Raw genomic sequence first — 26,230 nt, 5'->3', positions numbered from 1 at the left:
TCTTGGATGCGTCGTTTTTTTAATGTGAATCAAGTATAGGCGCGTTCTCTTTATCATATCTGAAATGTTTAAAATGTAAAGTAAATGATATTTTAGGGATTTAATAATTATTTTATTGTTATGATATTGAACTACCTTTCTGACTGTAACTTCACCCCTCGTATATTAAACACAGCTCCATCCTAACACCAGAACTTTCTGTCTTTGTGGCCACAAGTTTCACAATTTTGGAAAGAAGCACCCTTGCTGATTAGAATTATGCACTCAGTTTATCTGCTAAATACACATGAGCAGAGAAGATGTTTTTCAAAAAAAAAAAAAAAATGCATTTTCACTATATAATCAATAGAGCCCAGTCCTAATACCGGAACCCCTGACCCAGGGAAATGAAATTCTTAATTTTGGAAGAGGCACACTTCCTCATCATAACTATGCATTTTGTTTATCTTGTAAAAATACCAGGAGCAGAGAAGATTTTCAAAGATATAATGCATTTTCACTATAAAATCAATAAAGTCATCCCCCTCCGCACAACACCAATACAGCTAACTCTATAGTCACAGGTTTGGGGTAGACACACTTTCACATCATAACCATGCATTCAGATGATCTTCTTGATATGGTGGAGTAGAGAAGATTTTCAAAGAATTTCAAAGATTTAATGCATGTTTACTATGTATTCAATAGAACCACATAACTTAACACTTAGTTTGCTTGCTTTAATTCGGGAGAAGAGAAGAAGGTTTTCAAAGAAATAATGCATTTTCACTATATAATCATTAACTTCCCCCAACTCCCCACCTTGGAGCCACACATTTCACAAGTTTGGAAGAGGCACCCTTGCTCATCATAACCATGCACCTAGATTATCTGCTTAACATATCGGTGAGAAAATTTGTTTTAAAAAGAATTTATGCATTTTACTACTTCATAACTGTCCCTGCCTAAACTCCAGAATCCCTTACCATGGGACCATGAGTTTCACAATTTAGGTAGAGGACTCAAAGCTTATTACAATATTATACGAACAGTTGGACTGTTTGGTGTTCAGGAGAAAGAAGATGATTTTCAAAGATAGCACTAAATTCAATGGTTTTAGCCCCACACCTCAGAACTTAGGTGGACGGCGACCATTAAATTAACATTTTTTGTACTCCTTGACTTAATGATGTTTTATGTCAAAATTGGTTAAAATCAGTTTAGTGGTTCAATAGAAGAATATAATATTGTTCATGGAAGAATTACCAAAGTTTCAAAGAGGACATTACAGGATTTTTTTTTTTATCGTTGTACTATTTGATCATTCAGATTCCTTCATTCAGAACAACATATGGACATACAATATGCACAGATCAAGAGATTTTCAGAATTCGACTATTATGAGAGCATGGATATGCATATACCGTATATAGTTCTACGTAAATTTATAAATATTTGGAGTTGGTATTTAAATTACGCTATATTTATGGAAATATATCTTTCCTGTGCCTATACTGTGTATATTTCATTGTGTTTTCTTTCTAGGTGAATTGCACTCTTTGAAGATCAAAACAATTAAAGGCCTTTTTAAAACTAAAGAATTTTGAAGGAAGATTGTCGTATATAGCGTGTTATGTGCAAGGAATACATGTTATTATGTAAGAATCATAAATAGTTTAAATGCCTAGTCCAGCTGACGCTTTAATCGGTTGCAATTGGTCACAGGAGGACAGGCTTTAACATAGTCACGCAATTTGGAAATGATCCTTTACAATGAAAAAAAAAAACTTGTCAAAGAAATTTTATAGTTAAGTCTGCTAATTTTACCAGATACGATATCAAAGTATCATTTCATCAAAAAGGTAAATAGCTATAGTATAGATAAATGCAAAAGTATTAAATTTCAGTGGTTGGAAATAATGTGGTTTCGCTTTTAGTGCAATTTCAGTTTTTGTTTTATCTTTATAATTCATAACAACTAAATTGTTGGTTTTTAAAAAGTACAATGAACTTCAGTTTTCAAACACTAACAAATTAAGCAGTATCTTTAAGCAATGTGATATTCTAATGAAAAGTTCACATCTTATGATCTCCGAATATCCTCTCCATTTTCTTCTTTTGCAAATACATGTATTTGCTCGTTTTGTTGATTTAAAATCCAGACAAATGACGTTGAAAATTAGAAGAGAGATAACCTAGAAATAGCAAATAATTTTACAAAAACGTGATTAAAAATGTTATATTTGTATCAAATGACGCATCTTAGCCATATTTCTTTGCATTAGACAATAACACGATCAGCATGTACTGGTCATAGCTGATAAAGCAGGTAACAACATTGTCTTTATAGGGTTCATTATTTCAACTGTATTTTAGAGGAACTGGGATTTAATTCTGCAAGTGGTAGTTCAGCTACGCCTGGTATCTCGTTGATTCGTGGTACTTACCGATTCGTAATTAAATTTTATTCGATTAACAAAATTTACAGCTTATTGTTATTTAATGTGAACAGGTTATTATCTCTTTCTAGGTTGAAATCTCATCGCTAATCTTTGTCAAAATTCACCTTAAAATGTTTGAAGGTTTCACTAGTGTGGAAAATCAAGCGTCTCATTGATTCATCTTGATTCATCAAGATCTGTATGGCGCGCTATTTCGGACAAAATTGTTTCATAAGAATAAATATATTGACGAAAATCGACATATTATTTGATAGAATAATGACTTTTATAATTTTAAAATAAGTTTGTTGCATATATGCATTATAACAATCATATATTAAACAGATAACAATAATAGTAATAGTGATAGATAAAATTATACAATACTAATTAAAATATTAAATTCAATGTTTGTAAAAGAAAAATAACTAATCAGGCATAATAATAATAAAAAAATCATCATCAATGGTAACAGCATTTGATTTTCACTGGTAGTTTGGAAGTGCGGGCAACTAAATGTGCAGGAGGTTAAAAAAAACTAACATCTGTACAAAATTTAAAATGAGTCGAGTGGGTATAGAAGCCACACGTGCAATTCCCCCACTGGACACACAAAAACCGGTGAAGATTTGCTTTATCATACTGATATATTTTCCTCTAAAAAATAAAATGTTAAAATTAATTAAGATGGTAACAAAATTTTATAAAGCAATTTTTAGTAAATATAAAAGGTATATAATAAGTAATTACATGTATCTTCAATAATTTGCTTTTATCAATAAATTTATCTGCTTTTCATTTTTCAACATAATTAAAAATATATAAATTAATTATTTATTAAGTTAAAATTTAATTTATTTGTTTTTTTTTTTTTTATAAATTTATGCTGAAAAAAGAGTTGAGTAACTTTAATTCTTAGGACAATTATCTATAGTTACCTGATCCCACCTCTGATGTTTTAGATGTCCGTTTTGCTCTGCTCCTTATTTGTATTGTTCAATGGACTTTTGAGCTTGAATACTGTTCGTTATTTCCATATATTTCATTCTAGTTTTTAAAGCACTTGTTATTTGGCTGTATTACAGTAAAACTTGTTGAATCCGGATGTTGTGCATTCCGGCATGTTGTTCAGTCCGGCGTAATATTTTAGTCCCTTGAATTTTCTTTATAATTTATGTTTAATAAATGTTGTGCAGTCCGGATCTTGCCTATTCTGTAAACCGGCCGCTATTTAAAGAACTTACTGCTCATAATTAGTACAAATTATCTCCTCTAATCCGGCCACTTATTTTTACCTGTGCCCGCTGGTCATTAGAGAAGTCTCGCGTGGGGTAATTATTGCCCCGTTAATGATCTATCCTGTATCGACAGTTTAGATTTTAACAAACGTGATAAAAAAATCATAAATTGCTCAAGTAAGGCGAGGAAACTCGCAAAAGAATGAGTGATATTTATGGTTGCGTGTAGCATGTCTGTAGAAAAACTTGGAGACTTATTCATGACCTCCTTTCTACTTTCGTTTTGTGCACGACGTGCAATTCGAATTACTTCCCTTTGTGTCGCTAGTTTACAACGACCAAAGCGACAGAAGATCATTACATGTATAACATTTGAAATTAACAAATGCAGTGTCTAAATATTCAAACATATTAATTTTAAAAGAAAGAAATGAATTGGGAATCTGTCCCTAACAAAATAATATTTACAGCTACGATAAGGTTTTTGGGTGTATTTAAAACATTTAACGATTTTCAAATTTGATAAATGACCAAGAGATATTATATTTCGATACTGAATAAAAACTTAAACAGAAATGAAAATTCTGAAGAACAAACAGAGTTCAAAACAAACGGAAATAGACGATTTTTTCAAGTGAAACGTAAAAAATGACACATTTGATCAAGTATTTATTTACCACTCTTTGTTTATATCTATGTAATTTTTTAACTTGCTATAACGGTTCAATATTTTCTCCAATCCGGATGTTGCCTAATCCGGCCAAAAATTTTGGAACCACTGGTCGCCGGATTAGACAAGTTTTACTGTATAATAAACAAGAGGCCCATGAGCCACATCGCTCACCTGAGCACATTGGGTAGGAAAAAGCACAAATCAGTTTAGTATTGAGAAGTTTAGATGGGGTGGGGGTGAGGGGTGGGTTGGGGCTTGAATTTTCAACTACCTGAGGATGCTTCCATATCAATATAACAAATGGTTTTGTTGTTCTTGAGCAGCAATTTTTTTAAAAGATTTTTCCCTACATATTCCTTTGAAAAAACTTGATCACGACCCCAATTGTGGCCCCTACCTACCCCCGGGGTTCATGATTTGAACAAACTTCAATCTACACTACCTGACAATGCCTTCGTATAAATATGACTAATCATGGCTTTTCTGTTTTTCAGAAGAAGACTTTTTCCTTAATATTCTTATGTAAAACTTTGATCCCCCATTGTGCTACCTCCCTACCCTCGAGGGTCATGATTTGAACAAACTTGAATCTACACTATCTTAGAACGCTTTCTATCAATTTAACTAAACATGGCTTTGCTGTTCTTCAGTAGAAGATTTTTTCAATTTTTCCCTTTATATTTTAATGTAAAACTTTGATCCCCCATTGTGGCCCCTCCCTACCCCCAGGGTGATGATTTGAAAAAAAAAACAACATTGAATCTACCCATACTGAGAATGCTTCCATATCAATATGACCAAACATGGCTTTGCTGTTCTTGCGAAGAAGATTTTTACAGATTTTTTCTATATATTCCTATGTAAAACTTTGATCCCTTATTGTGGCCCTCCCTTCCCCCGGGGATCATGATTTGAATCTTCACAATCTATATTGGATTCCGAAACTTCATAAAAATCCTTACAAACAAGATACATAGCGGGTTCCAGTAAATGTTTTACCAAGCCTCTTTCTTTACTTTTCACTAAGATATTAACAGTAGTGAAGGAGAAACTTCAAGAGTACTGTGCAACAAGATATTTGAGAAGTGGTGTAAATCAGATGTGGATACTAAAAAATTCCAAGGAACTTTTGGAACATTTGAAATCACAAAAATTTACCAAAATCAACAGCATAAAAACTTACGACTTTTAAACTTTATATGCAACTATTTCCCACGAGAAATTAAAGTCCAGACTTTCTGACATTGTTGACAGCTGCTTTTTCAATAAAAATAGAACTCGTAAATTTACTTACCTTGTCATTGGTCATTTGTAAAATTACTTTGTTAAAAAACAATCTGATTGTACACACAAGTACTCTGAAGTTGACACTAAAAAGATGCTCGAGTTTCTGATTGACAATATCTATGTGGGTTTTGGAGACCAGGTCTTCCAACAAACTATTGGAATTCCCATGAGTATCAATTGCGTCCCGTTATTAGCAGTCCTATTTTTGTATTCATATGAAGCAGAATTTGTTCAAAATCTTTTACGTGAAAAGAAGAAAACACTTGATGTGGCCTTCAACTCGACATTTAGATATATCGACGACGTATTGTCAATTAAAAATGGTTATTTCCATTCTTATGTCGACACGATATATACCGGTGAGCTTGAGATAAAAGATACCACAGAGTCTAACACATCCGTTTCATATTTGGATATTTTATTAGAAAAAGACGTTAATGGTAATCTAACAACAAAACTTTATGACAAACGTGATGACTTTAATTTTTCAATCGTCAGCTTCCCTTACTTGTACAACAATATACCCTTATCATTGCATACGGGGTTTATATCTCTCAGTTGATTCGATACGCAAGAGCATGCTCTACGTATGAACAATTTCTAAAACGAGGTAAATTATTGACAAACAAGTTGATGAAACAAGAATATCTGCAGTCTCGTTTAAAGTCATCATTTCGTAAGTTCTATGGTCGACACAATGACCTTGTCAGCGAATACAATCTTTCATTAAGTCAAATGCTGACTGATTTTTTCATACTAATTGTTAGGCCATTATTTACACACTGATTTGTCGACGGATTTTTCCGTTATTTCCCGATCATGACAAGGAGCACACGACGGGTGTGACCATCAGCAGGAGATGCTCACTCCTCCATGGCACCTGATCCCACTTCTGATGTCTTAGAGGTCCGTGTTTGCTCTACTCCTATTTTGTAATGTTTAATGGACTTTTGAGCTCGAATACTGTTCGTTATCTCCAAATATTTCACTATGTCAAGAAGTTTTCCTTAAAGTTTCAACTTTTTGGGCCCAGTGGTTCTTGAGAAGAAGATTTTTAAAACATGCCACCAAATTTTCACTATTTCTTAATTATCTCCCCTTGAATAAGGAGGCAGCCCTTCATTTGAACAAATTTGAATCCCCTTCACGCAAGGATGCTTTCTGGCAAGTGTGGTTGAAATTGGCCCAGTGGTTCTTGAGAAGTCGAAAATATGAAAAGTTTACAGACGGACGAACAGACAGGACGGACAGCTAGACGGACAGACGGACTACAAAGAAAATGTGATCAGAAAAACCTACTTGAGCTTTCAGCTCAAGTCAGCTTAAAAAATACTGTTTTTTAACACTAGTTACTTTCCAATTTTTTTTCAATGCCTGGCTTGATATGAACAGTCAATCATGCAGACAACACATGGAAATTGGTTTAGAATCAGTTTAACTAATTTTTTTTATACATTTATAGAAAAAAATGTAAAACCAAAACCATCTTTAACCTTAAAAAAAATTTAGGTATGTTTCCTTTGCATTATTGTGCATGTCATCTTCAGTACTCTAAATACTGGACGGTGACCTATCCTGCACCTCATCAGGTGAAAATCCGTAATTTTCGAATGTCGTGTAATTAAGATTTAGGAACAGGACTTCCTTCGTAATCATTTCTAAAAAACAATTTAAAATAGGACATTAATTACAATAACTATTATCAATTCATTAATAACTAAGTGAATCTGAGTGTAAGAAGGTTCTGTCCAGAGTTATGCGAATTCAAATACTGACATGAATCTTGATAGCAGAATAATTACTGTGGAATCTTTAAGCTTTTTGGAAGCAAATCATTAGTTATGTGGAATAAAGTAACCCACGAATTCATTTTCTGCACAAAATGAAAAAATTGAAGTACATAACAACTCAACACTTTTCAACCACGAAAACAAATCACCGCGAAACATCTTCAATTTGCGAGCATTAGACCCTACGAAAATAAGTGATTTTAAAAATGAAAACACTTATATGCATGACATTTAACAACTGTATAGTTTCTTAATTTCTGACCTTGAATACTCAAGAGTACGTTATATAATCTAAGACAATGCATAATAAAAATTCAACATAATCTTGTTTGATACATGTTTTAAAAAACTTACAAGAGAGGTTGTCTTCGCTTCATGACGCAAAATATCGTAGCAATTAATGTGAAAATAGCAATGACACCACCAACGGATAACCCTATGTAAACATCCTTAGATGATTTATCCTTTACTTTATCAGCAACTTCTTTAAAAACACAAAAGAATTATGTAAAGAAAGAGGACGAATTCAATCTACAATACATGTACACATTTTTGTTTATGTCATGATTTCATGTATTTTAAGAAATGAATTTTCGAATGTTATTTATTTTACGAAGTGACTTACTTAAACAAATTATTCTTGTGTCTTGGCTCCAGTTGCCTTCAATGGTACAAAGCTATTAAGTAAGCTGTAGGATATGTTACTTTGAGAACATGTGATTTCACACGATTCATCGACTCTTCTACTACAACTGGATGACACAACAGCATTCTCAATGGATGATGGACAGAGAGTCTCTTACGAGAACAAATGTAAATGTAAATGTAATGTATCTCCTCAAGACATACCTGTAAACTTGTTGATGGTATACTAAATCAGGAATTATGTAACTCAAAAAGGAGATTACAAAAATCAAAATATTGATTCAATAAGGTTTTTGCATGCTGAACATTAAAAGGACAAACACCATTACACTTTGGAAGTAGATATAATTCAAAGCCATTTTGATAACAATTGCTCTTTCAAAGTTAGAAACTTTGAAAACTAATCACAGATAAAATCAAAATTAACTCCTTACATTAAGATTAAACGGGTAAGTTAGACTTCTAGAAAAATATCACAGTACATCCTATGCATTCACCTATCTGAACTACCAAGATACGACGTCATAATTGAATAAGACGTCAAGTCACTGCCAACTTGAGTTGTCATGACGGAAAGAGTGTCATAAACTTCACGTTTTATTTAAAATAAAAATGACCGGTCATGGTAGCAGAGTGGTAGGGCGCTCGCTTCGTGATCGGGAGGCCCGGATTTCGATTCTCATTCGCCGCGCCGCGTCAACCCTATGGCGTAAACATAGGTAGTGACTGTTCCTTCGCCAAGCGCCCGGTACTAAAAGTGAAAGTCACGGGTCTTTCGGATGAGACCTTAAAAAACCGAGGTCTCGTGACATGGTAGGCGCTGGCATGATAAAGAACCCACACTGCTCAATGGCCCTGAGTGCCGAGTATAGGTTTAAATTTGAAGCCCTTCACCGACATACGGTGACGTCTCTATATGAGTGAAAAAAATCTCGAATGGGACGTTAAACAACATACATACATACAACAAACAACATACAATCAATCAAACAAAATGTAAAGTGTAAGAACATTATTGTCAAATCTTTAATTTGAAGTCTGAAGGCGTGTAATCATTATTATAAAATTACTTTATAGAATAAAATTAAGTGTAACTAATAAGATATTGCAAAACCTTGACTTTGAAATGGTCCCATTTGCAGGAACGAGGTAAGAAATAGAATTTATACGTGTGTAAATAACAGGCTGATGCAAGTGATTAGTAAAGGAATATATTTCTAGTTTGCTGGGTATATGTATGCCATGGCCTCAACAATAGTTGGACATCTGAGATAATTTGCTTAACGGGCGAAGTCCGTTATGTATCAATTTTTCCACTGTTCCAAACTGTCGTTGATGTCCCTGGCATACCCAACAAACTAGACATTGATTCTTTATATTTACGTTTAAAAATTTGAAATAAAAAAGAAAATACAATAAAAAAATGCCGTCTAATGGATTTAAAACACACGATGGATTCCATGTCAATGTTCATACTCCACACCCACTGACGTTAGACACAAAGACAACTTTACAGATTGGCATGCATATTGGGCACTTGAGCTTTCACGTTGCGAAATTATTGAGAAATCAACACCTTGAGCTTTCAAAGAGTCACCTCAAAGAAAATAGTTTGAAATGTAAATATTAAGGATCAACTTTAATTATTTTTTGAAATTAAATTCTTAAGAGGAGAATGTTCTCTAAATGAATCCTGCTTGGGATGGAAGTTTAATACTTTGCTTTGTAATAAATTACGATGAAGAGTGGAATATACCCTCAAATGTGTGGGTAAGTAGAAATTCTCATGACATATTTCGCACACTAATAATACTACGGCTCATCCCAAGCATTTTTAGGTACGTTAGGATACAATAATCTTTTTTATTTTTGTAACAAAATATAAATTTATAAGATTGTGTTATGCACTTGCGCCGATGAAATTTATGTGCAACACTTGAAAAAATTATTATTGACAGTCACGTGCTCAAACCGGTCATGTGTTATTGCAGCTAATGTGTTGAAATGTAGTTGACAGATCCCTTTGTTCAAAGTGTCTGTATTTACGTTCATACTCTGCATATTGAAATCAAAACCGAGCTGTAAATGTAATGATGTGTTTTGAATGCAAATCGACGCTTCGGAGTTACATAGCTTAAGAAGTTAAAGGGTAGTTTGCGATAGGCAACTTCGTCAACTCAAGTTGTATATATTAAAATCAAAATATATATGAACAAGATCAGAACACCGTTTGCATACAATATAGAACTGCGAGTCATATTACTTTGAAATAACAAATACAGTGTAATACATAAATTAATAAACATGAACATAAAGAGATGGAGATGGAAATTATCACATGGAAAAGATGTGTCGGTAACAACCCTGTATTCAGATTGAAGTTGATGTTCCAAGTCTGTCAAACAGTTAAGAATGTTCACATTTAGCAGAGACGTAGAATATCTAGAGACTGTTCAAAAACATTATCAAGAAGGCTTTCTTATATATAATAATTTCAACTCATATTTTCAACACAAAAATTTTCAATTACAAAATGTGTAATAATTTAATAAAGCATTTTTTTATCTGATAATGGTCGGAATTAACAAAATGATATTAACCTCCTTGGCATGTTCTTTTATCTGATTGTAAATTAACATTATCCTGGCATCCACATGTTCTTCCTGTTGGTGTTGGAAAGCAGAATGTACTGCAGTTACCGTTCCCATTAGTACAAACTGCGCTTACTGAAAATTGAAAGACGCTTTATCACCCATCTTCGTTTGTAGTAGCTAGTTGCAGTAAAAGTTGCTTTAAAACGAAAATGTAAATTGATTTACCATCAACATATATGTCATCTATAAATATTGCTAAACTGTCAAGTCGCCCAAGCTCTGGATGCTTTGACATAAAATTAATATTTTTGACCCTGTTGATTTGTCTACCTTTGTTATTCGTCTATTTATAAATAAAGTAATGAAAAAATAAAATTAGCAAGTATAATAAAATGATAATCTTAATATTAAATTATAATCTTTATAAAGAAACAAAAAAGAACAAACAAACAGACAAACAAACAAAAAAGAGGAAATAACCTTTCTGGTCTCCAAGTAGTTCCAATAAATTGTATCGGTTTTAAACAACCAAACACGAAGAAATCTAAGAGGGACTTTTCAAGTTTCAAGCTCTAATTAAAATCCTTTTGCTAATATCTCTGATCCACCAGCAAGATGCTACTCTATGCACGACATGAGTAAGAATTTTAATTTAGTTCTCTAGTTCTGCATTGTAATTTGTTTCAGGACTTCTTTATATGACTCAGTCATTATTTTTATTTCAATTTTTATAAACACCAAAGGATTATGTTCCATATCGGTTGTTATAATTATCTCTCGTCGCCCGCGTGGCGCAGTGGTTAGAGCGTCTGTTCTAGAGTCGCGAAGTAAGGAGTTGATCCTTACGTCGCGGGTTCGAATCCCACTGTGGGGCGTGGAGACCGGTCCTTCGGATGAGACCGTATAAACCGAGGTCCCGTGTCGCAGTGGGTGCTGGCACGAAAAAGATCCCTCACTGCTCAATGGCCGTAAGTGCCGAGTATAGGACAAGATTTGCAGCTTTCCACAGGCGCTACTTTTGCGTCTCGCTAAAATTTCCACTTGTACGGGGTATTTAGAATAACGATTACAGTATATTATTTGCACGTTTGCAAATAAATGTACAGACAAATATAGCTGCAACCATAGTTAAAAGAAGGTAAAAGTGTAGTAGGCACCATTGATATCAACCTTATAAACAATTGTCATTGTTGCTCCAAAGGTGTTTCTGTTGTATGTTTTGATGTCAAATCCATTGATCATTGAACTTTTTATCCTTGAGTTATCAAGCCAGTAGATCCTTAAAATAAAAATAAAACAAAAAAATCTTCATCTTCGGATTGCATTTTATACTCCCGCTCCGGAAGAAGAATCTGCTCTTTGCAGATGCTTGAAATTTTAGCACACTCTTTGTTTTGACATGCCATAATATGGCATAATGGAATGATTCATTTTTGTACAAATCCAATGTCAACGCCCTGTTTATCCGTGCGTTTGTCTGTACCAAATTTCCGTCGCATTTTTCATAGCAACTTCTCAAGGCAGATGCTTCGAGTTTTAGCAAACTCATTGTTTATGCAACTGAACTTGTATATATTCATATGACAGCGTACATTCACAACAGAGCGGGGGTATTAATAATGAGAATTGGCTCACAGACTTCTTGTATTTGACTTCATGATCTTGATCATGAAGTTTGATTAGTTTTATAAAGTTTAATATTAGCAATAACTTTTCTAAATTCAAAAATTTTAATCTTTTTTGTATAATGGTTGAACATTACAAGACAAAGAGACAAAACAGCTACATATGTCATTAATAATTGCATCCCAACCACTGAGAGCGGGAAACCACAATTCCTTGAATTTGCTCGTCTAATCGTATCTCACAAAACACAGGAAGAAAGGATTTACAATGCTCAGTATCATTTCGACCTCAGGAAATACAAATCCATAGCATCAGTTATACATGTATATTACATATAATTATGGTATCTATACAAGTTGTAAAATCCATTTGATACAATAATTACCAATAAAATCAGTATTCATAAGTTAAATGATTAAAATTTGAGGTTTGGATTTTGTGAGAAATGTTCGAGATCAGTGTTATGAGAAGATATAATTCTTGAAGAGAAAATCATTTTTCAAGTGTTAATAATACAAATTGCACCATTCTCGGAAATTAATCTCAATCTCAGTTTTGACTTTTTTGCTATAATGTACTGGTGTCTCATAATATCGCGGTACTTATTTCTTTTGCGTAAAAAAGTTATTCCAAATTCTTACATTAACTTTTCACCCAATACTTTTCATAAACCTATCAATGGCCTAAATTTTTAGTGGCTAATTATTTTCTAATCTTTCTTCGTTTACTTTGTCGTCTATTTTTAAAACAGGAACTCTTATTTACTTCCTAAAGTGAAAAGTCTCATTGTATCGCGGTATTGAAAAACTTGAAAGCTTGGCGATGCCACAAAGTACAATTTTTATTTTTTAATGTATGATGTAATCTACATGAAAACTAAACAATAATACAAACTTAGGGCTTTCAAAATATGAACTTTATTATGAATTTTACTTCGTTATATATTCAATGGTCTAAATAAAATAAAAACGGGAATGGAAATCTGAAAAATTACGTTTTATTTGAATAAATATTTTTCCAACGGGTGTTCCATACTTTTTAGTCATCACAAAAGTCAACATTCAGATGACAGACAGATAGTTAATCAACAAAAAAGGATATGAGCTATGTATCCTAATTTTTGGGAAATACCGCGATACAATGGAACCCGCGATATAATGAGAAATAAGGATACAACACCATTAGAAATATTTTGACCGGCATATTACAAACTAATTTTAGTCTTCTGTTTCCTTTCTACCTGATTAATCTTTATTAAGATCTATCACTGTTCATTATTTTCACGTTAATCCTGATTGCATTTCAGAAATGCTTCAAATATGCAAATTATCTAACGCAGCACCGTTAAAGGCGGGACCTAAGAACTGCTTACAATAGCATTGTCCTGCCGCCTGCCTCCATGTCAATTTTCAAAAGTTAACATATTTGAATGATTTTTGCACATTCATATAGATATTTCTATGAGTTTTTATAAAACATAACTTATTTTGGAAAACAAAGAGAGGTAAATCTCTATCGTTTAGTAAAATTTGTGTTTTCACTACAGAAATAAAAGGAAAATATTTTTTCATACCAAAGATTTTGTTGTTTCACCAAAGGGGGGGGGGTATGTTTACAGATAAAAAAAAAGCCAGCAAAAATTGTCATTTTATTACCATTTTCAAATGAGATAATTGAAAAATGTACTTTATCAATTTTATATGTTGAATTTTACATTCAGTTAAACATACGAACAGATTTAATGATCATTTATCCTTTTCTATGAGTATTTGAAAATCTGGTGATTTTTCAAAGCTCGATTTTAATGGATAACATTTTCTACCCCCATATAAAAGAGATTGTAACTAAGAGCAATTAATTATTTGACACCGGGCTTAAAATTATAAATCAATTACTAATGAACTCTCCTTCGCATTCAAACAAGTTTTAATGGTCAAATTACCATTAATATCGAATTAAATGGATGTAAAATGTAGGTGGGAATCCGGAGTTAGCGTGTGTGGTTCTTTACGAAGGAAATATTCTTGACATCGCACAAAAATAAGAAAAAAATCTTCATATACCAAAAATGAAAGGATTTGCTATTTTGACTGTATAAGAGTATTAACACCAAAAATGCATTTTGGTTGTTAGGTACACTTGTAATGTACATGTATAAACTACATGCCGTGGTAAAATTAAAAGCATTTTACGTGCGGTGAGAAGCGGATCAAGTGATTTTTAACAAATGAAAAAATGTATTTTTACTATTTTATTATTAAAGAGAATATTATTTAGGGATGTTTAATAGACCATTAAAACTAATGCATATCCTTTATTCATTGTTAATCTTTCATAGAGAGTATATTGAATTTATTCTATACAGGGGATGCCATGTTTAATATTGAGATGCCTCATTCTATCGCCTTTTCACATCGGCTTGCACTAAAAGGATCTTGGCCATTTTTGTAAACGTAGATAAAGGAAATATTCCTTAATTTGAGAAGTGCTACTGCTTTGTGAAATCGAGAAAGCTAAATCGAAATGACTAAATAAGCAAAATAAAATACTGGGTAAAGGGTAACAAAATATTCGTTTTCGTAAACTTTTTGAAAAATTGAATTAAGATTCAATAACGTTTGTGATTTATGTTTCCATAAAATACTTACATTTGATAATGTAAATGGAAAATATAAATATAAAAAATCATATATTGCATGTGACTTTACCTATGGCTTGTGACATCATAATGAAGTGAACTTGGGTTATCTAGGTTTGCAGATGACACTATAATACCATGAGCACTTCCATTCCAGTTTCCTTGCAAATTTGACTTTGTCGATGTCCCTGGTATCCAGAAGAGGTAGCTTTAATATACATGAAATCTAAAATATTAGTGACGCATTTATACATCAGATTTATTCTCTAAAACTCAGGTATGTGGTAATACTTAAACAAACCCATTGTGAGCGTCGACAGTAAGAGATACTGGTTGTTCAAGTCCTGAATAAATGGTTGAAATTGTTCCAGAGTTTATTGTGAAGACCTGTATGTTAGATTGGGAAAGATCAATCCATCTTAGAAGATTCCCAATCCAGTCAAAAACCAGGTCTAGGAATAATGAAGTTTGATTTTAAAATTAAATTAACAATGCTATAGATGAGTTTTCTCGTTGGCTGATAGAGAAATCCTATTTATAGTAATAAACAAGAGGCTCAATGATCTTAAAGGCATCTGCGTATATATATAATGTACATGTAACACTACAAAGAATCCATAGAACAAAATAAGCTAATAAATGAAGCTATGTTGGCCAAAAGCAAGAGAAATAGGATGATCAGGGATCAGCAAAATAATTAAGTGCTAAGTAACAAATGTTAAAGTTGATCCATTTTCTTGATTGTAATTGCCCAATTTGTCACTATCTCCATGTGGGCTAAACAAAACAGAAGTTCTTGAGGACATTTAGTAAAACCATCTAATTCCCTTTGACAATGGCTCTCTTAATCTATGAAGAAGATTCAATGTACAATGATAAGGTATTTTTATCCCATTGTTTGTTTATCTATTATTAAAAGTCTACTTGACCATTAAAAATTATTTTAAAAAAATCTGGTATAAATATCCTTGCTTATAGCAAATTAAAAATTTCTGCTTGTCTCTTAGATGCCCCCGAGCAGAGAAGAAGACTTTCAAAGAAATAATGCATTCTCACTATAAATTCAGTATAGCCCCACCCTAACCCCTGACCAAGGGGCCAAAGAATTGGAAGAGGCACCCTTGCTTATCATAACCATTAACTTAAAAGGACTGCCATATATCCATAGGCATAAAAGAAGATTTTCAAAAAAATAATGCATTTTTACTATAGATTCAATGATTCAATGATCCCCACCCTAACACTAAACACCTGACCAAGGGGTTATGAAGTTTAAACTTTTTCAAAAGGCATCCTTCCTCATCATAACCATGCAATTAGTTTGTCTGCTAAATACAAGGGGAATCGAAGAAGATTTTCAAAGAATTAATGCAATTTCAGTATATTATCAATAGAACCCAGCACTAAAACCAGAGGCCATTGAAATTCACATTTTAGAAGAGGCACCCTTAATCATTATTACTATGCACTAGGTTTGTTTGTTTAAAAACTAGTGCCAGAGAAGAAGATTATCAAGGAAATAATGCACTTTCAAAAGAGCCCCCTCCCCCCTCTCCCCCAACCAACCCCTGACCCTGGTGCCACAAATTTCACAATTTTGGAAGATGCATTCTTGAGCATCATAACCGTGTACTTGGTTTATATTCTTAATTAAACCCAGGAGCAGAGAATAAAAAAGAATTTTCAAAGAATCAATTCATTTTCAGACTATAATTAATATAACCTCACCCTAAAAACAAAACCCATGACTCATAGGCCATGAAATTCACAATTTTGGAAGAGGAACCCTTGCTCATTATAACTTTGCACTTACAATGTAGTTTCTAGGGGCAGAAAAGGAGATTATCAAAGAAATAATGCATTTTCACCATATATTTAACCAGCCCTTCCCCTCCCCAACCCGAATCCCTGACTCTGGGGACACAAATTTCATAATTTGGAAAATGCACTCTTGATCATCACAACCATGCACTGTATCTGCTAAGTACCAAGAAGATTTTCAGAGGCTTAAACGCATTTTCACTATATAATCAATAGGGACCTGCCCTAACACAAGGAGTTCCCCTTATCCAGGGTCCATGGAAATAAGAATTTTTGAAGAGGAGGTCTTGCTCATTATAACTATTTATTTGGTTTGTTTGCTTCATACACAGGAAAAGAGAAAAAAATATTTTCAAAGAAATAATGCACTTTCACTCTATAATTAATAAAACCCACCTTCCTGCCGCAGAATCACTCACCCTGGGGCCACAAATTTCATAATTGTGGAAGAGGCACCTTTAATTTGATCATCATAAGCAAGCACCTAATTTATCTCCTTTACATACAGGGGGAGAGAAGAAGATTTTTTAAAAATAATTTATGCATTTTCAATATATGATAATTATAGCCTCACCCTAACTCTAAAATCCCTGACCCCGGGGGCCAGGAATATCATAATTTTGGTAGAGGGCTTAATGCTTATTGGTACATTCATTCCAATAGTTTGACTGCTTGATGTGCAGGAGTAAAGAAGTTTTTATTAAAGATAACACTAATTTTGATGGTTTAACCCCACCCCTAAGGCCCAGGGGATGGGGATCATAAAATTTACAACTTTTGTTCCCCTTCACTTATAAATGAGCTATGCCAAAATTGGATGAAATTGGTTCAGCGGTTCCAGAGAAGAAGCTAAAAATGCACAAATGTTAACACCTGACGCACGAAGACGAACGAAAACAGATGGTAATAGGGACCCTGAGTGACTCAGGTGACCTAATAGGCGCAACAGAATGTTTTAATGAGAAAAAGCTATAATTTTTAATGGATTTTTCCCAAAATTATATAATTGATGATTTGGACAAAGAAATGTTGCATTAGTATACTATTATAATGTAATTTGTAAAGTTATGCTTTAAAACATACCTCTAGCACTTAAGATGGATGCTAACGTTCTTGTTTGTCGAGTAACAATGCTTAACTCTTTTAATGTATTACTGTTACTGTCCACAAAGTAGATAAGATGTAAGTTCGTGTCCACAGCAAATGCCTCAATGCTTACAGAAGGAACACTTAAGTACTTGATAGTGTCTTGTTGCCCATTAACAGAATGGACGTTAAGCATGGTAAACGCAGTCGCATTGCTTACAATGAAGCCCTTTTCGTAAAACAATGAGTGCTCTGTTTTTGTTTTGTTGTTGGTTAAAAATAAATAAACAGACTATTAATTCAGCATATATATAAATAAGAAAAACTAAACTGTCAACCTCTAAAATGGATACATCATATTCTGTACAAAATTTTCATTTTCACCAATGCCTGATCTCAGTGTTTACTGTAAGTTATAGTAAATTGCCTCTAAATACAGCGATGTCTCCCCAATCTACTGAAAATTGTCATGATTTTCTGAAAATACGGTTATTCTTTATTGAAAAGGTTGTTTCCAAAGTGTTTTGATAGCTTATGTTATGAACTTAGTTTCATCTTCTTAAATTATCATTTTTTTAAAATAATATTATAAAAACTTTGACTTTGTTGCTATATGTCATACTAAAATACCATGATACTAGTACATGTGAAAATGTTCATATATATGTAAATGAAATGTCATCTCAATATGCTTTTAACAACCGGTGCGTCAATAACAAAGAACAATATTTAAAAAAGATAAATAACCAAAGATATTCAGGAAAGGCATGTATGTTTACCATGAGAATCGTTATTTTCTTTGTGTAAATATGATGTATACCAGTACATGTCATTGCATCCGATGAGAGTTTGTAGTCCTCGGCACATAAGCAGGTGGCTCCTGTAGGTGAGTTAACACACATATGCTGACAACTGTGAGTAGAACAGGAATCTGTGTAACAAAACAATAAGAAGAGGGCTTAAATAAACTATGCCTGCTAGCTACCGAACCCCTTCCACTTTTATCTGTGAATAAAATATTCTTTTAAAAAAGATATTTATCTGAAGCAACCTAAAGATATAAGAAAGTCCTAGTACAACTAGCAAATAAGAAACGCTTATCGATAACCAAAAACGTATTAAAGTTTGTTTTTATAAAATATAAAAATTGCTATAAACTTCATATTCCTCATGACAAAGATCGTTCAAAACTGATCTTGATATGCACATTTCAAGTTAAAAAATCACTGCACTATCGTAATTAAATCATTAACACACACAAAACATTGAAAGAAGGACAACTAAAGCGTCACTTTAACAAGTTAATCATTAAAAAATCAGGCACCTGCCATTGTATGTTCGACAGGCCTTTAAAAATGTGTTTTACACAAGATGTGTAAATTATTTACCGTTGTATGAATTTGAGACCTCTGCATCGTAAACGTGAACGGTAAACGGCTGGGCTTCAGTCACCTCTACATTGTAAAGTTCTGATCCCGATATTGTGTCCACCCCAAATAAGACTCTAGATCCAGCACTTACAGTATGCAACATATTCTAAAGCAAAAATGACGAAAAGTAGATCAATAAAATAAAACAAATCTACTTTATCAAAAAAAACATACTATCTTTTAAAGGGCACCTACAGTCACAAACTATTCTTTGATTAAGATACTTATTTGATAATTGAAGTACCGGTCAAAACAAACAATATCTTTGTGGGATGTGTAGTTAGCTAAAAAAAATCGAAATTGTAGGTAGATATCAGGTAGATGACCTCTTTTGAATTAAAAGTTAATGAGTTAAATACAAATTTATGACTGGAGGTGCCCTTAAATGTGATGATAAATGAGATGAAAAAAAGCATCAAAGTGTAGAGAATCTAAAAAAATATTTTGTGTGTGTGTGTGTGGTTATTTGCAGGCCCTGCAGGAAATTCGTTTCTTTACTCTCTGGTTAGAATTTTTGGTTTTATTTGACAGTTTAATCTATACATTTCTGTTATCGAAAAAAATAGTTATTCCAGCCGAGAAACCAGGCCATCCTATGCGTTCATGTGCAAAAATTTCCATGTATCATTTTTTTATTTGTTTCAGTCAGCTTATTACAGGAGTTCAATTCATACTTAATTACACAAAAATTGACTTAAAACATAAAATATCATACATCATTAAAAAACATCTTTATATAATTTAAGCAAATGGCATTTATGTGTATCAGAATACAACATTTCATTTTCTTTTTTTTCGTTAGTCTACCTTGCTAGAGTTGTAACATCCCAAATTTTGGTTAATTTAATCCTTATGATTATGACATATTACTTGTGATCAAATTATTTACCTTATATACGATCTCTTAGGAAATTAAAAAGGTTGGTGATAGAGAGTAAAAAAAAATCATAATAAGGAATATGTATCAACTTTTGAAACTAAGATTAAGGGGGAGGGGTTGTTTTAAATAACAGGATTCAGTTTTAAATTATTTTGTGATTTCAATATTTTGCATTGTTCATATATATGATTTATTAATAAATGGATTACACAAGGTTCAGGAAAAAATGGGTTTGGGTTTGTAGCTGATAATATGAAGATGAATGAAATCACCTTTTATATTAAATACCTGACTGTAGTGAAGTCCTATAACATCAACATTGTTATTGCGTCTCAGAACTAGTCTATTTGACCCATCATAGTTGCTTACTTCTAGTGTCTGCCTGCCTATATCTGCCCAGTATAGTAGATTATTGGTAGCGTCGACAGAAAGTACCAATATCCGTATCAAACTAGTGTACACTATAACAGATCTATTTTTTCCATCCATGGAGGCCTTTTGGATTCTTGATTTTGGTTCATTGTCAGAAAAGAACATCAGCCTGTTTGAGTACAACGAGAAAAATCTAGCAATGATTTTATGTTTATGTATATAACGTCTGTATGGACACTTTTATATGCACGTAAATAAACATATAATGCAGATGACATAATATAAAGACATAATAAAGCGTTGAATGATAAATAGAGGAAAAATAATTTCTGTTATTAGAATTTTTCTCACTTTAAAATAATAAAGTCACGAATGTACTCTACTGCATGATATCTATTTTCACTTAGCATAAACAAGAATTTAGTATCGGTACAGTCTTGCTGAATGAACATAATGAACAGTATTCAATCTCAAAAGTCCAATGAAACGATACAAATTTGGAGCAGAGAAAACACAGACCTCAAAAATTAGAGGTGGGATCAGGTGCCATGGAGGAGTAAACATCCCCTGCCGACCGGTCACACCCGCCGTGAGTTCCTTGTCATGATCGGGAAACAAAAACCGGAAAAATCCGTAGACAGTTCAGTGTATAAATAATTGCCTAACAATTAGTATGGAAAACGTCAGTCAGCATTTGACTCAATGATAGGTTGTATGTGCTGACAAGGTCATTGTATCGACCGAAAAACTTGCGAAAAGATGACTTCAAACGAGACTGTTGATATCCTTGTTTCGTCAACATGTTTGTCAATAGCTTGCCTTGTTTTAGAAATTGTTTATACGTGGAGCATGCTCTTGCGTATCGAATCAACTGAGAGACATAAACCCCATAAGCAGGTGATAAGAGTATATTGCTACACAATTAAGGGAAGCTGACGATTGAAAAGTTGAATTCATCACGTTTATTATAAAGCTTTTCAATACAAATTATGAGCAGAGCCAGAACGGATCTCTGAAAACAGAGGCGGGATCAGGGGCCATGGAGGAGTAAGCATGCTCTATCGACCGGTCTGATCTGGTAAACGGAAAAAATTCGTGGACATTTCAGTGTGAAAATAATGGTCTAACAATTTGTATGAAACATACCAATCAACATTCGACTTGCAAACAAGATGTCATTATTTCGAGACTTTGATAAGCTATTATAACAAAGTAAAAATTTATTTTACCCGTCCTCAGGATCAAGGGCTATTCCTTCCGGTTGCTTTAAGTCGGTGTATACAATGATTTTATATATTGTAATGTTGTCCACATACGCTGGCTTCATTGCAATCCAGTTCAGCGGCGAATCACACCAGTATAAATTGTTTGAAATATAATCAAATGCTATTTGACCCAGTGGTATAGATTTTCCTTTGAATGCAACTGAAAAGGATGCTGATGATTCGTTCTGCCAGATGGTAAAATTTTGGAATGCAAAAATGGAATCTCCAATGCTAGCAAAGACAACGTTATTTTTTGGATCTGAGGAAATGCTGGTTAAGGGTACACTGGAAGGAGTGAGAGATTTGGACACGTTGTTGTAATAGTTTGCCGGACTTCTAGGTATTTCTGTGACTGTGAATATCAAGGCAGGCTTCCACATTCCAATTATCAAACCCTTGTCACCAGAAATACCTGATATGTAATATAAGTGATAAAAGTTTGCAATGTTTTCACTCTTTAAAGAATCATTTTTTGGTAAATCGACAAGGTTAAAAAAACAAGAAATCGGACACGGATATTGACAGTCTAATTAGTCATATATATATATATATATATATATATATATATATATATATATATATATATATATATATATATATATATATATATATATATATATATATATATATATATATATCAGAGTCACAGGAGGCAATAAATGATATAACATAAATATACTGTCAATAAAATATGCACACTACACATCAATAGATAAGAAATTATGCCATTAATTCATTATTTACTCTTTCTGATTATTCTTCAATAAATATTACGTGATCTAATTTTTCTTAAAAAAAACTCAAATCGATACATTTAAAACGTCTGAATATTGGACGATATACTTCAAATTTAAAAATTGTACACATATATTTTGAGATATGATTTTGGGATTTAATTGTTTAACAGGCATATTTAGGTATTCGAATAATTGTTGAAGTAGTGTCCTGTTTGTGCTAGTAGTTTCCAGTTTTTCGTGCCTTTAATTGTCCCAGATTGTAGATAGTTCTTTTTAAATGGTTAAAATACAGGCCGTTAGAATGTCAAACCATATGATTCAGTTTGGTGCACTTAAATTATATCAACTTAAGCTCGAAGTTTTCTATCGGAAGTCATTGGTGATTGTACCAGACTTATCTAGGAATTTACCCAGTGATTCATAAAAAAGGGTAACCTCCAAAATATTTTATAAGAAAAGAATAAAAATTAATATAATTCCTAAATAAATTTAGAAATACCGATGTCAACAAATTTCCTTACTGTATATTACAGAATGTAACTGTCTCTCTTTTCGCTTGTTGTGATATGCATGGATTTCACATGACAAAAATATCACTATCGAAAGAAAAGAATATGTCAAAAATTTGATATTATATTTGTGAATGGAACGTTTCAAATTTCAACCTAGTATATAAATACCATAAAATATATCTGAAATAAATGTCAGACTAAAATTTTAATTTATTCATATATTCCAAATACTACCACTACTACTATATGTGCTACTACTACTACTAATCAATGGGCCAATTCATTTCTCGTAAAGAAAAGGAAAAAAAATATGGGGAAAAAATCAGCTTTCATGCATCAGAAAATATTTCGACTTACCGATGCAGAGGTATCCATATTCATTAATGATTGCTAGAAATTGTACTGTACGAAGAAACCACATCTTGTTCAGAAAATAAAAAATAACCCCAAAATTAAGATGTATATATATCCAATCGGAAGTATGTCAATTGGAAGCTCTGAAACAATCTGAAGGACATTTTGTTCCAGTCTACCGCTTCAAATGTAAATTAGTTATAAAGCATTGACTAGATATGAATTAAAATATCTAAGTCAGGGCAGGATTCATAGAATTACTTTGTTTTAGTTAAGAAAGATAATTTTCCCACGAAAAGAGTTTTTTTTTTTTTAATTTAAGATGAGCCTCTTATAGTCCCACTTCATTGATAAATTACAGAAGGAGCGGGGTGATGTAAACTTTCGCATTTCGTGCAAATTTCGACAAATTTTATTTCAAGGTTATTTGAAATCCTACTGTATTTTTTTTGGTTCATACAATTAAGTATACTATTGCAGGCCCGTAGCAACGGTTTCAAAAGTGTGAGGGGGGGGGGCAACTTCCAAAACTACCTAACAAGCAACGAAAAAAAGAAAAAAAAAAAGAAAAAAAAGAGAATTTGAGAGCGCTCTCCCCGTGATCGGAAAGTGGTGGTTTCAAACCCCGGCCTCGACTTACCTAAGTGGATAAAAAATAGGTAGCAACTGTGCTTTCGCAAAGCATTTTAAATTGAAAGATTCGGGTCTTTCCCGATGAATTTGAGATTTGACATCTTAAAAACATCTTAAAAACATTGGCCCCGTGTCACGTAAGGCGTTGGCACGATGAAGATCCCTTACTGCTCAATGACCCTGAGTGCCGAGTAAAGTCTCAATTTAAAACCTTTTACGGGTTATGGTACCGTCACTATATAAGTGAAAAATTCTCAAATTGGACGTAAAATAATATACGTACAATTCAATCTTGTATTTTCATATCTTTTGTTTCTGATTATATAATTGATAATATCATTTTGATTTCTTTTAGTTCTTTGGTTCGCATGCGATGAAAAGGATTTGCCTCTGTTTTCTGTAACTCCTGATCTGTTGTCATTCATGTCTGTCTAACCATCAGACGATGTCCCTCAGCGACACATACAGTTTATGGAACTTTATCTAAACACTTTACGTAAATATATTTTTAAAAAATCATTTCTGTCTCATTTCCAAAATCATATGTTGAACAGACTAAGGACGCTGTACATAACACTGGAGGTATACAACGACTATACTTAGGTGTAACTCTGTAACTATAGGCATTATAAATAGCCAGCTTTAATCAATTTAACCACGACCGGTAGCCTAGTGGTAGGGCGTTCACCTCGTGATCGAGAGGCCCGGGATCAATTCTTGTTCGGGTTACCGCGTCAAACCTAAGACATAAACATAGGTAGTGACTGTTTCTTCGCCAAGCAAAGAACCCTAACTGCTCAATGTCCCTGAGTGCCGAGTATAGGTCTGAATTTGAAGCCCTTCACTGGTATTAGGTGTTGTCCCTATATGAGTGAAAAATTCTCGAATGAGACGTACAACAACATGCAATCAATCAATTAAACCAAGAGTCCCAGAGGGACCAGAACATTTTGATCTCAACACATGGAGGTATTTTTGTATTATTTAATTCATATTATTTAATTCAGATGTGTTCAATTATGGCATCTGAAATTAGAAATGCAAAGTTCACAAATGACAATGCATTAAAAAAAGCATAACTATAAAATTTTACTGTTAAACTTTTAAATGCGAAGTACGTTATTTTCAAAATTCTATACATATATGTTAATGACATCATTTATGCATCATTGTTTCTCTTTTAGTAACAAATTATTCAAATTGAACTAATATTTAAAAAAAAAATGCTAATATTTCAAGCACAGTATAAGTACTAGTATTTCAAAAAGAAACATCTTATCCGAAAAATAAAAGTAAAAAAGGTATTGCTGTTATCTATATTATATACACTGAAACACTGTTTCATTTCTAAGATTTAAAGTCATATATGGCGTATTTTTTGTTAGGTTTAGACTAACTAAAACTAAAAAAAATCTTTCTATTTGTTTTATTACTTTATATAAAGATAGGGCTTTCCTGTAATTTACACAATTTAAATCAATCGTGTTTCATAGATATTAGAAATTTAAAACAATAACCGATTTATTTACCGACTCTGCATTTAAATATCAGACACAGTTTAAAATCAATTTAACTATAGAAACGTGGGGTTATTCAAGTTCAAAATCGGTGAAAATTTTAATTTGAACATGAATAACAAATATCATGTTCATCTACACTCAATCTCGTATTTTTATTTTTTAGCTCAGATACGCCATATATAGCTTTAATGCTAAGTTCATACATGTATCTGATTTGACGTACTCATAAACACCAATTGTCCGTAAGATTCTTTAATTTCACAAGTCCTGTTTTTCATTGTATGGAATCTCCTAGGAGATTTTTTATCAAAAAAGGAGAGAAAAGAATCTTCCACATCTGAAATACCTTACTTGATTTTTCAGAATAATATACAGTGTATAATATATTCTGATGTTTTATAAACGTATATAGGTTTAATTGTAAATCAATTTGAAAACATTAGAATTTGAAAGTATTTTGTTTTTGTGATATCATAAAAGAAATGAACGATACGTTCTCGTAAACGAATTTTATTTGAAATGTCCAAACTGCATCAGTAGTTAGGTTTTGAAAGCATTTTACAGTAAGCTATTATTTAAAATCATGATAACATCATTCGCGGTCAGCGTAGCGCAGTGGTTAGAGCGTTTGCTCTAGAGTCGTGGAGTAATTATATATAAAGAGGATTTGATCCTTATGTCGGGGGTTCGAATCCCATTGCGGAAAGCG

The 26,230-nt window shown here is 32.8% G+C and overlaps 1 protein-coding gene across 1 annotated transcript in view; it reads right to left on the bottom strand.

Annotated features, from left to right (window-relative positions):
• Positions 1–11,775: 11,775 nt before the first annotated feature.
• Positions 11,776–26,230, bottom strand: part of LOC133192445 (low-density lipoprotein receptor-related protein 4-like) — an 87,425-nt gene continuing 72,970 nt past the window's right edge. Inside the window, exons 2-9 of the mRNA XM_061328452.1 lie at positions 21,730–22,177; positions 20,417–20,669; positions 19,207–19,354; positions 18,639–18,749; positions 17,816–18,070; positions 15,213–15,363; positions 14,982–15,119; positions 11,776–11,926 (exon numbers count right to left, since the gene is read on the bottom strand). Of these exons, the coding sequence (XP_061184436.1) occupies positions 11,776–11,926; positions 14,982–15,119; positions 15,213–15,363; positions 17,816–18,070; positions 18,639–18,749; positions 19,207–19,354; positions 20,417–20,669; positions 21,730–22,177 (1,655 nt within the window). The remainder of the gene's footprint in view (positions 11,927–14,981; positions 15,120–15,212; positions 15,364–17,815; positions 18,071–18,638; positions 18,750–19,206; positions 19,355–20,416; positions 20,670–21,729; positions 22,178–26,230) is intronic.

This window comes from Saccostrea echinata, unplaced genomic scaffold, assembly GCF_033153115.1.
Source record: "Saccostrea echinata isolate AGI-Se365-2 ecotype Australia unplaced genomic scaffold, CSIRO_AGI_Sech_v1 ptg000025l, whole genome shotgun sequence".
Taxonomy (NCBI): domain Eukaryota; kingdom Metazoa; phylum Mollusca; class Bivalvia; order Ostreida; family Ostreidae; genus Saccostrea; species Saccostrea echinata.
The sequence above is the reverse complement of the archived record's forward strand: the minus strand, read 5'-3'. Positions and strand labels throughout refer to the sequence as shown.